Consider the following 16891-nt stretch of genomic DNA (forward strand, 5'->3'; position numbering starts at 1 on the left):
CCTTTTGCCTGTGTCCATTTTAAGAAAACACTCCTTCACATGTTTGCCCCAGCAAAACACTGTCCAACACAACTGACTCTCCAAAGAACCCTTAAGTTTCCACTTCACAGTTACCATGAGTAAGGGGAAAAGGGAAGAGGGATGCCTCAGAATTCAATATATAGCAAAGGGAAGTGGCCTTGGAGATGGGAAGTGTGCTCTGGACCTTAAAGCAGAGAACATAACAGCTGCTTATGAGCATAATAAATAGTGAAAATTCTCCAGTCACACTTAGATACCTCTAGCATTTACATCCTAATTATGTATATGTGTGTGCCCATGTCAGAGTACATGCAGATGTGTTAGATACCTTGGAACTGGAATTATAGGCAGTTGTGAAACAACATGGGAGCTGTGAACCAAACTCAGGTCCTCTGGAAGAACAAATAGTAGTGCATGCTCTTACTGGCTAGTCATCTCTGCAGCCCCGACTCAATGAGAGTATGCGGTCTACACTCACACATGCGCCATGGTCTGTGTATGCGGTCTACACTCACACATGCGCCATGGTCTGTGTATGCGGTCTACACTCACACATGCGCCATGGTCTGTGTGTGCGGTCTACACTCACACATGCGCCATGGTCTGTGTGTGCGGTCTACACTCACACATGCGCCATGGTCTGTGTACACGGTCTACACTCACACATGCGCCATGGTCTGTGTATGGAGGGGTTTTCTCCTTTCCCAGTGTGGGTCTTGAGGGTGTTGCATTGGCTGACTTGGAACTCTATAGACCAGGCTCTGGCTTCAAACTCACAGCGTGCTGGGATTAAAATCATGCACCTCCATGTCTGGCTATCTCTTTATTTCTTACTGCATTTCTGTATATATGTGTGGGCATATGGGTGTCATAGCCCTCAGGTGGAGGTCAGAAGACAGCTTGAGTAATCTGTCCTTTCCTTCTACTGTGAATCTCAAGGATTGAGATGAGCCTTGGCAGCAGGCACCAACCCACGGAGCCATGCCCCCAGTGCTTGTGCTTGTTTTATAAACAGTGTCTTTTGAAGCTTAACTAGCTTCTAGTGCATGAAAGAGCATATGATGCTTGTTTTCTTTGCCTGCCTGTTGTCACTTAAAATAATACCCTACAGTTCTAGTCATCTTGCTGCAGACGACACATTCCACTGTCCTTTGTGGCTGCATAGTATTCTATTAGGTATGTGTACCGTGTCTTCTATCTTCTTTTTCTTTTTTGAGTGCACACTGAGTGTGGACCTGGTCTAGCTGATGAGGCAGTTAGACACAGTTGCAGAGTGCTCTCCTTCTGTCAGGTGGGCTCCAGGAGTCAAACTTGGAAGTCCTGTTTGGCAATATTCATGTCGTTGACTTCATAGCTATAGCCAATTGAGTCACTTTACACATGGTCATGCAGGTAGGTATCTGAATATGCTAGTTTAGTTAATTTTTTTTAAGTTTATTTAATTGTTTCAAACAACTCTTGTTGGTATTTTGTACCAAAATAGTTGCACTTGGAGCTGAAGAGATGGCTGGCTCAGTAGGTAAGAGTCTGTCTTGCTCTTCCAGAGGGGCCCGAATTTGGTTACCAACAACCAAGCCATGTAGCTCTCAACACAATTAAAAATAGTAAAAATCAATCTTAAAAAGAAAACAGGTGCGCCATGAGGTTCTATTTCTCCTAACTGGCCACAAAGAGACCAGAAGAGAGAAAAATACAAGTCAGGATGTCCACTCATAGGCTCAGAAACCTTACCTGTCAGTAGCAATCGAGAGGAGCTTTGGAAGATCAGCATATGCCAGCCAACAGACTAAAGAACTCCCAGCCAAATGATGGTGGCCAAAGTAAAATCCCCCAAACAAAGTTTCAAAATCATGTAAAAGTTTAATGTAAAAAATTAAATTTTAGGGCTGGAGAGATGGCTCAGCAGTTAGGAGCACTGACTGCACTTCCAGAGGCTCAAAGTTCAATTCCCAACAACCACATGATGGCTCACAACCATCTGTAACAGGATCTGATGCCCTCTTCTGGTGTCTGAAGACATCTGCAGTGTACTCATATAAATAAAATAAATTTTTTTTAAAAAATTAAGTTTTATATATCAGCCACGCAAGATTTCTTGGGCTGGTGAAATGGCTCAGCGGATAATAGCACTGACTGCTCTTCAAGCGGTCCTAGTTCAAATTCCAGCAACCACATGGTGGCTCACAACCATCTGTAATGAGATCTGTCGTCCTCTTCTAGTGTGTCTGAAGACAGCTACGGTGCACTTATGTGCACTATAGCTTTTATAATAATAAATAAATCTTTTTAAAAACGATTTCTTAGCCAGGTGGTGGTGGTGCACGCCTTTAATCCCAGCCCTTGGGAGGCAGAGGCAGGCGGATTTCTGAGTTTGAGGCCAGCCTGGTCTACAGAGTGAGTTCCAGGACAGCCAGGGCTATACAGAGAAACCCTCTCAAAAAAAAAAAGATTTCTTAGCACTGATCTATGCAAAGTACAGCAATAACACCGCAGTTGCACAAAGTGGTGAGGTGAGGTTATGTTGCTAAATCAGTAGCAAAAACTCTTCCCTCCATCTGTCTCCCCCCTCCGACTGTCTTTTTCTTCCCACCCCCACCCCTGTGTCTGTCTGACTGCCCCAGAAGGAGGGGAGTACTAAGTGGTCCCCTCAGCATTAAGGGGCACATGGCCCATTTTGTGAGCAAGGAACAGGGTAGAAATGAGTAAAGTTTTGTCTTAGAGCTGGACTGAATGGTAGAAAGCTCACTAGACATTCATGAGGCCCTAGGTGTTGGGTGGTAGCTGTGTCAGCTGGTCTAACCATCTTGACTTGGTCACATCTGATGAAGAAAGAGAGAAATAAAGATGGCATTACTCTCATACACCTAAAACTGAAAGCCTCACAGCTGGGTGTGGTTCTGGGTTTGGTCAGCCTCCTACACTCTTTCTGTTCAGCTAGGACTCTACAGAGCCGTGAGGTTTTCTATAGCAGGAGCTTTTCCTAGGCTCAGCTGGCTCTCAGCAGTGTAGACCGATGCTTGTGTCTTCCCCTGTGGAGAGCCATGTACAGTGAGCTGGAAGTTACCATCCAAAAGTGAGGAATTGGATCGGTGTTTTCACACTCTGCAATTAAGTTTTAGGACTGGAATAGTTGCTATAGCCAGACATGGTGCCCCATACCTTTAATCCCACATTCAGGCATAAGCAGGCAGGTCTTTTTGAGTTCAAGGCTAGCCTAATCTACATAGTAAGTTCCAGGTTTACATAATAGACTGGAAAATTGGCCCAACAGTTAAAAGCACTGGTTTCTCTTGCAAAGTACCCTGGTTCCATTCCCAGAACCCACTTGGCAATTCACAACTGTCTGTCACTCCATTTCCCTGAGATCCAATACCCTTTGTTGGCCTCCATGGTGTACAGACATGCATGCAAGCAAAATATCCATACATGTGTGTAGGCTTAGATTTTTGAAAACCTGCTTTCATGAAGGTTCTTAAATGCTTCAACCTCCTCTCTAACCCATGGATCAAAGATAGGAGAGAAAGGTGGTTAATAGGATAAGGGGGGGCTGGTGAGATGGCTCAGCGGGGAAGAGCACCAACTGCTCTTCAGAAGGTCATGAGTTCAAATCCCAGCAACCACATGGTGGCTCACAACCACCCGTAATGAGATCTGATGCCCTCTTCTGGTGCATCTGAAGATAGCTACAGTGTACTTACATATAATAAATAAATAAATTAAAAAAAAAGTTTCTTGTAAAAAAAAAAAATAGGATAAGGGGGATGTGGACCTGTTTAGAAGTAGTTCTTTGGGGCAATTCCAATCTTCATTGTCAGGATAATCAGCAGTCCAGTCCAAAACATCAAACACAAATCGGTAGGAGTAGTTCAGTTCAGTAGCAAACACTAAACAAATCAATAGCAGTGCTTCGATTGATTAGAAACTAAGAGTCCTCATAAGTGTCAGGAAGCAGCCAGAATACCACAAGAAGTTCTTTGGCACATTTTCTCTACAAAATGACAAGCGAAGATCAGTGGAGACCAGCAAAGCATTGCAACGCAAACAAATGCAAGAGCATCCTTCACTGTCTGCTGGGTTATACTTACTCTCTGCAGACATCACGCGTCCTCTCAAGTGTCTGCCTCAGCAAAGCATCCTCTCATCAGACAGCTTCCAGGAAAACACCACATGACACACCTGAGTCTCCAAGGAAACCTGAAATTTCCCCTTCACACATGAATAATGTAATTTTTAACTCAAATGTTCAGCTGTCTCATAAGGAATGCAAACTCACGTCTTAGCTGTGTACTGTCCTTTCCCAATACTTATCTCTCCTTCGATGCTTAAGTCTACATTAAAACTCTTGTTGATGTCATTGTTATTTCAGACAGGAGCTCATATAGCCCTGTACAGCCTGGACCTTAACTATGTAGACTAGGCTGCCCTTGAACTCAGATTCACCTGCCTCTTCCACTTGAGTGTTGTTATTTAAGGTGCACATCTCTACATCCTTCTTCAACACTGCTTCATGAGTCCCCAGATACACTTTCTAAAAACTTACAGTGCATGATGTTATGGGGCTATCATCATACCTACCAAGGCAGAAGGATCGTTTGAGCCAGGAATTCATAGGCAGCGTGGGACAGCCTCATCTCACATAACCACAATATGACTAGGTAAAGGACATTGGCCTACATCAAATAAGTAATAATGCAGGAGGTTTGTAAGCATAGCATGAGTCATGGCACAGTGGAACTGAAAGGCAGATCTGCATGTATGTTGTTATGGATTCCATTATTTGGTACCTATGTTTGAGATAGATCAGAGACAGTACTCTTGAGATCACATCTGTTAACCTGCATGATTCTTTTCCCTCTACAGTGGAACACATGATCCAGAAGAACCAGTGTCTCTTCACTAGCACCCAGTGTAAAGTTTGCTGCGCCATGCTCATTTCCGAGTCTCAGAAGCTGGCACATTACCAGGTAGGCCATTTCTACTATATTCATGCATTTACCTTCCGGGTCCAGTGCCAAGCCCTCACTTCTCCTGCCTTGCACAGTAAAAGCTCATTCTTGCACAGCTACCAGATGTTTCTGTCATGCATGTTTGCTAGAGACTTGAAGTTGACTTAATTTCTCGGACTCTCATCTCTCCCGTCCAAGTCAGGATGGTTCTATGTAGATCTTTCTGTACAACGTGATGCAGTAGGAAGTATGAACTTGAACTTTACAGAGGCCTGACTTTGAAGCCAGCTCTGTCATTCATGTTAGGCAAGACATTTCATCATACGGGGCCTCAGCTGCTTCATGTATAAAAGTCACAGTATTTTCATAGATTGTTGGATGCTATATTTAAGAGCATGTAAAGGGTTCTAGCACATGTCAGGGACTCAGTGAATGACGTTTTCTTCCCCCACTTCCTCTTCCTTAGAAGTTTGTGTGAGGATGAATCAGATGAGAATCTGGTATGGCCTGGTTGTCTTCTCTATGAAATGACATTTGGCTATCTTCGATCTTTTTGCTGGGTTCTTGCAGAGCAAAAAACATGCCAACAAAGTGAAGAGATACCTAGCAATCCATGGACTGGAGACGCTAAAGGGGGACTTGAAGAGGCTAGACTCAGATCAGGTAACACAGCTGCCTTCTGGAGTGCGGCTTCCCAAGCAGATTGGTGCGGTGTGAGCATGGGCTTTGATTCACATTGACCTGGCTGCAAATCCCAGTGTTGTTATCTAACTTGGGCAAGTCTTACGACTCTTAAGCCTTGATTTCTTCCTCTGTTAGAAACCAAACACACTTCCAAGCATGGTGGTGTACATGCGTAACCAAAGCGCTTGAAAGAGGAGGAGGCGGGAAGGTCAGTAGCTTGAGGTTGTCTTTGGCTGCATAGCAAGTTTGCAGTCTCAGCAAGAGACTGTCTCAAAACAACAAGCAAACAAACAAAAAAAGTATAGCTACCTTTCAGGATTTTTTCCTAAGTTGAGAAAAGACTTATAAAACAGCACCAGATCCCAAATCTGTCATGTAGCACAGTTCAGTAAATAGAACATTGTTAGGCTCCACCCTTACCACCCAGAGGGTCATCGAAGAGGACAGAGCAAAAGGACACTGATGTTCTTGAGCTGTAGAGAAAAACAAATGCTCAGCATTTACCTGAACAGATGAGGAGAATAAGGGCCTCCTCTGACACAACGCAGTACGCTTATTTTTATCTTAGAATTTCTATAAGAAATTCAGAGAAGCCAGTGCCAGTTCCTGAGTATGCTGTGCCTTCCAGAGTGTGGGCGTTCTGCACAGTGTGGTGAGAAGTCGGTGGGCAAGGCTCCTTAACGTCATAGGTAGGAGGCCTTGGGCAAGTCACCTTACCCCTCGGAGAGTCACTCATAGAATGGAGGGGATCTTGTTTCGTTTGTGTTAGGAGATAAAACTTGAGTAAATGGTCAGTAACTATGAGTTTACTCTCCGGACTACTGGCTTCTGTCACAGTGGCCTTGCGTGTCCCTCCAGAAGTCACCTCCTGGTTGCCCCTGTGGCTTAGACTTACAGGGGCATGATCATTTCACCTTTCTGCTTCAGTTCTTAGATGACTGAGTGGCTCAGGTAAGATCACCACACCCACTACCAGCTAGGAATTGCCAGGCCTAAAGCGTCTGCAGTGTGAAGGCTGAGAAATGGTGAAGAAAGACCTTGTTCAGAGGATAGACTCCTCAGGAAGACTGAAATACACTGTAGCATAACTCTAGTAACAAGTGGAACCCACTGACGTGTTTGCTCTAAGGGTGTCCTTGGGTACCTGCTGTGTGCTGGACACAGCAGGGTACAAGGGTAGGAAACAAAGACGAGTCCAGTTGCCACATTGCAGCATTGCACTTAAGCTCGCAGAAAAGGCTCATCGGCTGTAATGCTGTTGTTTAGGGTGACAAAGGCTGTAGGTAATGGAAGTCTGATATACTCTGGGAACAAATGAGGAACAAGGTTAACTCCTCCTGGGTATGCACAGCAGGGGCTTGGTGATTGGTTAGTCATGGTTTTTAAAGCAAAAGTCACTGAATGGCTAATAGCAGACCTAATTAATGCCAGGCAGGAATAAGGAGGAACATTCTAGACAGTAGGAATGGCCCAAACAAACTGAAGAAGTAACAGAATAAACTGGGAAATTATGCATGGAGCTGACGTGAGATAGCTGGAGAAGACTGTGAAGGTATGTTGCAGTTAACATGTGGAGGGGGTCTTAAGTGCCCACCTGCAGTGGGCAATGGGGCCATTGGAGGTTTTCTGGATGGGCACTGGCATGATCAGACCTGTGTTCTCTCTCCCAACCAGAAGAGCAGCAGAAGCAAAGACAAGAACCACTGCTGCCCCATCTGTAACATGACCTTTTCCTCCCCTGTTGTGGCACAGTCGCACTACCTGGGGAAGACCCACGCAAAGAACTTAAGGCTGAAGCAGCAATCCACTAAGGGGGCAGGTACTGGTTTTCCTGAGTAGTGCTTTTGGGACCCCTCCCATCCTCGGGGCACCATTGCCAGGTGCTTCCAGAATGCTCACTGGAGCCTCAGAATGCAGCCTGGGGCTCAGATTTTTCAGGCTTTTGAGAGCCCTGAAAAATTAAAGTATGAGTTAGAATATAAGTCAGTTGGTGGAGTACTTCCCTAGTGTGCACAGAGAGCACTTCCCTAGCCCTCAGTCTCTGCACTTACACGGTGGAGGCAGCTACCATATGGAGTTTGAGTAACCTGGGCTACGTGAGAGCCTGTCTAAAATACACACATACCATAATAGACCCTGCTTTGCTGAAATTCAGCCTCGGACTTGGTTCACTTAACTTCCTATTGTGTGATTGTATCAGATGTTGTATAGAAGCTTCTTAGCCCTGTCTTAGTTCTTAGCCTATAATTACTGTCCTGACCAGTAATTATAACTCAGGAGGGCCAAAGGCCTGCTGCATACTGTGAGCATTCTGCCGCTTGCCTCTCTCTCTTAATTCTTTCCTCCCACCATCCACCTGCTCTTACTGCTAACAGTTGACAGTTGACAGCTAAATCTTCATCTTAGTGGACTCAGGTTATGCCCTGCTCACTTTGACCTGCAAAAGCTGCCTGTTCTAAATGCAGGCTTGCCTTCAAAGCAGGCCACTCTGGCAAGCTGTTTGCATCCGCTGTGAATCCACTCCCCAGCCTTCTTTATTCTCTCACGTGGGCACAGCCATCACTTTCATCCTGTAACCCTGAATCCTGAGGTTTTTAACCTAGGCTAACTGTAATCAGTCACAAGTGGGAGGCCTTTGATTTCTGTTTCACTGGTGTGCATGTGTGCGTGCGTGTGTGTGTGTGTGTGTGTGTGTGTGTGTGTGTGTGTGTGTGTTATTCTTTAGTTTGGACCAAGAGCACACTACTGATAGAACTTTTGATCCTTTTATTTTATTTCATCATTGAAACAAGACAGTGTTTTAGAAGGTTTTGGAGATAATGATGGAAAATTCTACTCATAGTTGTACTCTCTTATACCCAAATGGTCTGAACCCATAGGATATAGACTAGAGTCAGAGCAGCACAGAGTTAAATCAGTCTGAACCTCTGCACCTGTAAAGTGTCAGTGCCATCTGCTCTGGAGCTTGTAAAGGTAATTACGACTGCCAGACATAGTGGCACACACTGCCAACCCCAGCACTTGGAAAGTGCAGGAGGAAGGTCAAAAGTTCAGTGCTACTTTGGCTGCCAGTTTGAGACCAGACCAGCCTATATGGCACCCAGACAGATAAGAGGCAAACACCCTTCACTCTCAGAAAATGTCTAGGGTACAGCAGATAGTCACTGAACAATAGCTGTCGTGGTTGTAGTCACTGAACAATAGCTGTCGTGGTTGTTGTCACCGTTAAAAAGCCAGTGCATGGAACCTCTTGGAAAATGCAGTTGTTAATGAGGAAGCCACCCTTGCAGAGCAGTGGTTCTCAACCTTCCTAATGCTTCAGCCCTTTACCGCAGTTAATGGATTAAACAGCTCCTCGAGTTGTAGTGACCCCAGCTGTAAAATTAGTTTTGTTGCTACTTCATAACTAATTTTGTTGCTGTTAACAAATGATAATGTAAATATCTGTGTTTTCCAATGGTCTTAGATGACCCTTGTGAAAGGGTCATTCAACCCCAAAGGGGTCATGACCCACAAGTTGAGAACCACTGATCTAGATTATGCCATTGACCTTGATTATGGTTGGCTGTTGACTCTGATGAGTATTGCTTGATTGTCACTGACGTAAGAAACAGTAAACAGTAGCGCCACAACATGCAAGCATTGGGCCAAGGAGAATTATCTTCAGAACTGAGTTTGTAATGCCACAGACTTATCTCCCCACAAGTAGGAAAATTTGTAGAACATGACTTCTAATACTTGTGTTGGAAACAGTAAGTTACCTTCTGTAGTTCTTCTAGCCATTGCCACATGGAACTGTGTGTTGCAATTAGTGTATCAACCACTTGTATTCTGCTGTTACTTTTCAATTAGCCTTACAGTTTAAAGATCTTATTCATGGGTTTACTATAACTCTAGTCCTGAAACTAAGCATTTGGGTGCTATAAAAATGAAACAAACATGCTGTAGGAAATACAGAGAAAATGGAAGGAATATCCATAACTTTACCATTCCAAATTCAGTGCTGTTAGCCTTCTAGGGTCCTGTGTTCTTACAGCCTTGTGCACTACATGTATCTGTGTGCCTACTTGTATTATATCTGTTTTCTGTTCATCCAGGTTGACTCCATATATGTGTTTGTAAATGTAGAATACATAATTTCTGTTTCTGTAAAAACAATGTACATATGTGAATAATTCTAATTCAACATGCAAAACATTCAAAGAAGCAGGTAATATGCCACCCAAGTCTTACTTCTAGGGAGGGCATTGTCAACAGTGGTTCCTGCTTATAGGCATCCTGGCTACAAACAAGTTCTAGGCTAACCATATGTTACATGGCATGCTAACATGTGTACATGTATATATGTGTGATGTATGTGTGTGTGTAGAGGTGATCTTTCTAAATGCAAGTATATTTATATTGGTTACACAAAAACCTTTTAACACTGACATGACCATGTTATTATAATATATTAAACCTTCTTATATATTTCTTCGTTTAATATAACATTTCCTCATGTTGGGGCTAGAGAGATGGCTCAGCCGTTAGGAGTATGTTCTGCTCTTGCAGAGGTCCTAAGTTCGGTTCCCAGCACCTGTGTGAGGCAGCTCATGCCCCCTGGTAACTACAGCTCCAGAGCACTCTGTCTGTCTGTCTGCTCTGGCTTCCGTGGGCACTGCTGTCATGTGCACGCATCCACACAGACACATAAAGTTCACAGGAAATCTTTGATATAAAAGAAAAACACATTTCCCCAGATTATTGCACACTTTTTGTAGGCATACTGGCCACTTCATGGTACTTCTAACGTTGAATTTTTTTTATATTTTCTTCCCCCTTTTGTTTGTGTTATAATAAAAATACAGTAGACATCCCTAGAGAGCACACTTAGCGTATTTCAAGTATTTCTTAAGAGAAAGCTCTGGCTCTTGCTGGCGTTGGATGTCTATTAAACATCTGCTCTGGTGTCACAGCTCACTATGTTCCTCCCTTCAGTATGGTGTTTCTTTAAACAACATTATTTATTTTTATGTCTATGGATGTTTTGTCTGCTTGTGTGTCACCACGTGTGTGCAGTGCCCACAGAGGGCACTAGGCCTCTAGGACTGAGTGGAATCCCACAGAGGGCACCAGACCTCTAGGACTGAGTTGCAGATGGTTGTGAAGCCACCATATCGGTGCTAGGAATTGAATTCAAGTCCTTTGGAAGAGCAGTCCGTGCTTTTAACCACTGAGCCATCTCTTCAGCCTCACCCTCTAGAATGTTTTAAAGAACAGCCTTGGGCCCACAAGATGGCTCAATGGATCACAGTGTTTGCCACAAAATTCTGGGGGCCTGAGTCTGACTCTCATAACCCATATGGAGGTGAGAAGAGAGAACTGGATCACAAAGCTGTCCTCTAACGTCCACACATGTACGCTAGCATGCACACCTCTGTGTACACACACCTGTATTGCACAAACATCACACACATTCAATAATAACAGATTAAGAATGTTTTAAAGTGGGGACTGGAGAGACAGCTCTGTGATTCAGAACACTGGCTCCTGGTTCAGTTCCCAGCACCACATGGTGGCTCATAACCATGTGTACCTCCAACCCCAAGGGACCTGATACCTTCTTCTGGCCTCTGTGGGCACTAACTTACATTCAGGTAAAACATACACATAATAAATAAATGGATAAAAATTTCAAAATAATCTAAAAGGTTTTTTTAAAAAATGGTGGCATACACCTTTAATCCTAGCACTCATGGTCTAGAGTTCAAGGCCAACCTGGCCTATAGAGTGAGTTCCAGGACAGCCAAAGCTACACAGAGAAACCCTGTCTCAAGTAAATAAATAGATAAGAAAAGAATTTGAAGGGGCAGGAAGCTGGCCTGACAAAATGGCCCAGCAGGTAAAGGTGCCTGCTGACAACCTGAGTTACCCCTGGACACACATGGTAGAAATCACATGACAAGACTACCTGCAGGTTGGCCTTTGAACTCCACACACACATAATAAATCAATAGAATGTAATAAAAATTTTAAAAGGGCCAGGCAGTGTTGGCTCACACCTTTAATCCCAGCACTTGGGAGGCAGGCGCAGGTAGATTTCTGAGTTCAAGGCCAGCCAGGGCTACACAGAAACCCTGTCTTGAAAAAAAACAAAACAAAACAACAAAAAAAACACACCAAAAAAAATTAAAAAGAATGCTCTAACTTTTATTAGTCCCAGCATTCTTGAGGCTAAAGCAGGATAATCTTGCATTAGAGGCCAGCCTAGGCTACCCATAGATATGCTGTCTCAAAATAATAATAATAATAATAATTAAAATATTATTATTATTATTATTATTATTATTATTATTATTATTACAAGGTAGATATAATGGTTCACTCCTGTAATCACATACTTGGGAAGCTAAAGCATAAGGGATTACACTAAGTTTGAGACTGGCCTAGGCTACAAAACAAGACCCTGTCTCAAAAACAAAACAAAAAACTTTATATCTAAATGACTTATTTCTTGATTTCTCTCAGAAATGTACATTCATTATATAGGCCTGGGGAGTGCTGAAAACACTCCTCACTCTGGGACTCTGCATCCCCCATGCAATTGTGTATGGTTTTGATGTTTTTATGCAAGTGAAGCTAGGCACAGTAGCACACACCTGTAATTCCATCGTTCAGAGGCAAAGGATTGAGGGTTACTGCAGGTTCAAGGCCAGCATGGCTACATGTCAAGTTCTGGGTCACTAGGGGTATATAGTGAGGCCCTTTATTCAAAAGGAGAAAGAAAAGCTATATGGTTGTGCACTCCTTTAATCCTGGCACTCAGAAGGCAGTGGCAGATGGAGCTCTGTGAATTCAAGGCCACTCTGGTCTACAGAGCCAGTTCCAGGACATCCAGAGCTACACAAAAAAAACATGTCTCACAAAACCGAAAAAAGGAAAAAAATGTTTTATAATATATTTTTTTAAAGATTTATTTTATTTATTTTATGTGTATGAGTACACTATAGCTATAGAGATGGCCGTGAGCTACCATGTGTGTGGCTGCTGGGAATTGAACTCAGGACCTCTGCCGCCCCCGCTTACTCTGGCGTAATTCACTGTAGCTGTCTTCAGATGCACCAGAAGAGGACAGGACATCAGATCTCATTACAGGTGGTTGTGAGCCACCATGTGGTTGTGGGGATCCGAACTCAGGACCTTCCGAAGAGCAGTCATTGCTCTTACCCACTGAGCCATCTTGCCAGCCCAGCTGGCTTCAGTTTTAAAGAAAAGATTCATCTTTAATTTTTAAAGTGTGTGTGTGTGTGTTTGTGTGTGTGTGTGTGTGTGTGTGTGTGTGTGTGTGTGTGTGTGTGTGTGTGTGCATGTGTATGCGTGCACACTTGTCTGCGGAGGCCAGAGCAGTTGGCCGCCCCTGCACTGGAGAGTTAAAGGCACTGGCAGGCCACCTGACAAGGGTGCTGTGAATTGAACTCAGATCTCTGGAAGGACAGTAGGTGTTCTTAACCACTGAACCAACTCTTTTGTTGTTGTTGTTGTTGTTATTGATGTTTTGGGGTTTTGTTTTGTTTTGTTTTGTTTTGAGACGGGGTTCCCAGGCTGTCCTGGAACTCACTCTGTAGACCAGGCAGGCCTTGAACAGAAATCCACCTGCCTCTGCCTCCCAAGTGCTGGGATTAAAGGTTCACCACCACTACCCGGCTAGCCAACTCTTTCAGCCCTTGACTAAGTGAATCCTCTAAGCAGAGCCGGAGTGTTTTCTGAAAGCATCAGTGGTAGCCTTCAGATCCACTTCTGTCTTGAGCCTGGCTTACAATGGCCTTGGGGTCCCACAGTCTAGAGTCTCTCACTAACTTGGAGATCTTGAGCAAATCAATTTTACTGTCTAAGCATTGGTCTTCTCTGTAATATGGCAAAATGGTACCTACTTCATTAGAGTACTTCTGAGAACCTAAAGGGAAACTGTGAATGTGTAACTATTCCTGCTACTCACACTGTCCCTGTCACTCACATTGCCTAGAGTTTAATGTGCTCTAACAGTTATCTCTGCCATGTGTGGTGACACACACTTTAATCCCAGCCTGGTTTTCTTGAATTTTAGATAAGCTACATAGTGAGACCCTTTCTCAGAAAAACTACAAATAAATTAATAATAAAAGGCATTTCTAATCTGTTTGCCCACCTTTGTATGTATGGGCTTAGAGCGTGAATGGCTACTTCAGCACTATAATAGGTATATTGAGGATGGAAATGAAATATTTACCCTTCTTATCCTACTTGTTTTGAAATTTCAAGGAATTCTGAGGGCTAGAGATTGCAAATATGTAACCAGGGAACTGGATAGCCCAAGTTCAGAGCCTCGTCAGAGTGTGAAAGCATTGGGGCTCGTGCGCCTGATGCTGGGAACAAGTCAGTTGTTCATTGAGCTTGCTGAGATCTTGCTGCCATTCCCAGTTAGAGCATCCGTGGTGTGGCTATTCACAGCGTGACTTTGAGGCAGTGTCACATCCCTCAATGTGGTGGGTAGCCTTTCTTTCCCTTGAAATGTACTCAACTGGGCACCTTCTGGCTTGTTTCATTGTTTCTGTTTGAACTCTCTTGCCACAGCTTTGTCGAAACACCTTACAAATCCTTTCCTTGTGGCCTCCACCTTAGCCTTGCAGCAGAATAGAGAGATGCTAGACCCAGACAAGTTCTGCAGCCTCTGCCATTCAACATTCAACGACCCTGCCATGGCTCAGCAACACTATACGGGCAAGAGACACAGGAAGCAGGAGACTAAGCTCAAACTCATGGCACACTATGGGCGGCTGGCGGACCCTGCTGTCTCTGACTCACCAGGTGAGAGGACCCCACTCACATGCAGAGTTGGTCCAGGGACCGAGCGCTAGAATTCCCTGGACTTCCATGTATGTACTGTTTCTTGCATCTTCTAAAGTAGAGTTTGCAAGCACAGGTGAGCTCACAGGCAAGCCAGACTTGGTGGTGTGCAGTGTAATCCCAACACTTGGGAGGTTGAAGCTGGAGGAACAAGGTGAAGGACAGTCTGGAATACATAGCGGGAAATGGATGCTATGGTCCAGAGAAGGCGTGGGCAGCGGAAGAGGGTTAGCCACTCCAAGCCCACACTGCTGTTGCTGTCTTGCAGTTTTCAGAGTTATGTGGAAAACAGGCATGGTGGCACATTAGTCTCAGGAGATAGAAATAGGTAGATTTCTGTGATTGTGAGGCTAGCCTGGTTTATATAACAAGCTCCAGGATAGCCAGTACTACATAGAAGGACCCTGTCTCCAAAACAAAACAATGGAAACCCAGATATGCGTGGGAGCTTCTTGTGGTTTTGTCATCATCATCAGCTGGGTTTCCATGCTAGGCATGGACTACAGGGCCTGGTGCATGTCAGGCCAACACGGCCAATGAGCTATAGTCTCCACTCAGATTCCTCTTACTTTTAAATGTGTGACTACATTTTAGAAATTTTAAACTCTGGGTAAAACCCTCTCTATAAGTCAGATTTTAGTCAAGAACTACCAGCATTTTTTGTTTTGGTTTTGGTTTTAGATTAATTAATTTATTTATTTATTTATTCATTTTATGAATACACTGCCATTCTTCAGACACACCAGAAGAGGGCATCGGATGGTTGTGAGCCACCATTTAGTTGCTGGGCATTGAACTCAGGTCCTCTGGAAGAGCAGTCAGTGCTCTTAACCACTGAGCCATCTCACCAGCCCAAGAGCTATCAGTTTTTAATCTCTGGTTTGAAGGAGTTTTTGTTTTGGTTTGTTTTTTATGAAATTTCTTTTTTACCCAGTGGTGGTGCACACCTTTAATCTTAGCACTTGGAGACAGAGGCAGGTGGATCTTTGAGTTCAAGGCCAGCCTGGTCTTCAGAGTGCATTCCAGACTTGTGAGGGATACAGAGAGAGAGAGGAAAAAAAGTCAATTTTAATCCTGTGTGTCTGTGGGTTCATAAGTGCAGCTCCAAGGATGAAAGAAGAGGATGTTCACTCCCTGGAGCTGGAGTTACAGAGGTGCTGGGACCTGCACTTAGGTCCTCTGGAGAACAGCGAGTTCTCCCCAGCCCTGACCCCTGAACAGCATCCACACTCCCTCGGTAGCATCCACAGTGCTAGATTGAAGGCCCCAACAGCCTTACCAAAGTCTGAGCATGTTTAGGGCATCTCTTTCCACAGCATTTGAGACCTGCCTGTATCCCTGGGGTATCACAGTGAAGGAAGCGGCTATTCTAGCTTTCTTAACCTCAAAATGTCACCTGGCATCACAAGAGTGGGCATTCACAATTAGGGGACCTTCCTAGTATGTTTGGGCCTGGAAATGTCACTCCATTGCTGGAGTATTTGTCTAACATGCGCACAAAGCAATGCTTTCACTGACCAGCACCACATAAACATGGCACAATAGTGCATACCTCTGCCGGGCAGTGGTAGTGCACGCCTTTAATCCCAGCACTTGGGAGGGAGAGGCAGGTGGATTTCTGAGTTCGAGGCCAGCCTGGTCTACAGAGTGAGTTCCAGAACAGACAGGGCTATACAGAGAAACCCTGTCTTGAAAAAATCAGAAAAACAAAAACAAAACAAAAAAATGGTGCATACCAATGCACATATGTAAGCAATTAAATAAATAAAAATTTGAAAGCAATATAATCATTCTTGGCTGGAGAGATGACTCAGTGGTTAAAAGCACTGACTACTCTTCAAAAAAGGTCCTAAGTTGAATTCCCAGCAACCACATGGTGGCTCACAACCATCTGTAATGGAGTCTGATGCTCTCTTCTGGTGTGTGTAAAGACACCTACAGTGTACTCATATACATAAAGTAAATAAATCTAAAAAAAAAAAAGGTAATTGTTTGTGTTATGACTATAGCATGCTAGTCTCTAAGCTTGGAGCAGGTAGGGCTGTTTTAGTTTCTTTGGTTTGGGTTTGGGATTTAGGGTTTGTTTATTGTTTTCTGAGATAGTCTCCTATAGCTCATAGTAGCCTCAAGTGGATAATGAACTTTTGATCTTCCTGCATCCACTCTCACCTGAGCCGATTGCAAGGCTGAGCCACCATGCTTGGCATAAACTCAGTCAATCAGTGGGGAAAAAACAAAACAGTCTGGACCCCAAGTGACATCTGCGTCCCACTCCACCTGTGAGCTCCTCAGCAGAGGCTCAGCCTCGCAGGGCCTCGGGCTCCTCAGCAGAGGCTCAGCCTCGCGGGGCCTCGGGCTCCTCAGCAGAGGCTCAGCCT

The 16891-nt window shown here is 44.2% G+C and overlaps 1 protein-coding gene across 6 annotated transcripts in view; it reads left to right on the forward strand.

Annotated features, from left to right (window-relative positions):
• Nucleotides 1-16891, forward strand: part of Znf346 (zinc finger protein 346) — a 29859-nt gene that overhangs the window by 3123 nt on the left and 9845 nt on the right. For 2 of the 6 annotated variants that reach the window (XM_031358538.1, XM_031358543.1), the window contains exons 2-5: nt 4882-4985; nt 5538-5630; nt 7326-7470; nt 14241-14474. In XM_031358538.1, coding sequence (XP_031214398.1) covers nt 4882-4985; nt 5538-5630; nt 7326-7470; nt 14241-14474 — 576 coding nt within the window. The remainder of the gene's footprint in view (nt 1-4881; nt 4986-5537; nt 5631-7325; nt 7471-14240; nt 14475-16891) is intronic. The other 4 variants (XM_031358539.1, XM_031358540.1, XM_031358542.1 and 1 more) reach the window with 4 other exon arrangements.

Source organism: Mastomys coucha, unplaced genomic scaffold, assembly GCF_008632895.1.
Source record: "Mastomys coucha isolate ucsf_1 unplaced genomic scaffold, UCSF_Mcou_1 pScaffold7, whole genome shotgun sequence".
NCBI classification, from domain to species: domain Eukaryota; kingdom Metazoa; phylum Chordata; class Mammalia; order Rodentia; family Muridae; genus Mastomys; species Mastomys coucha.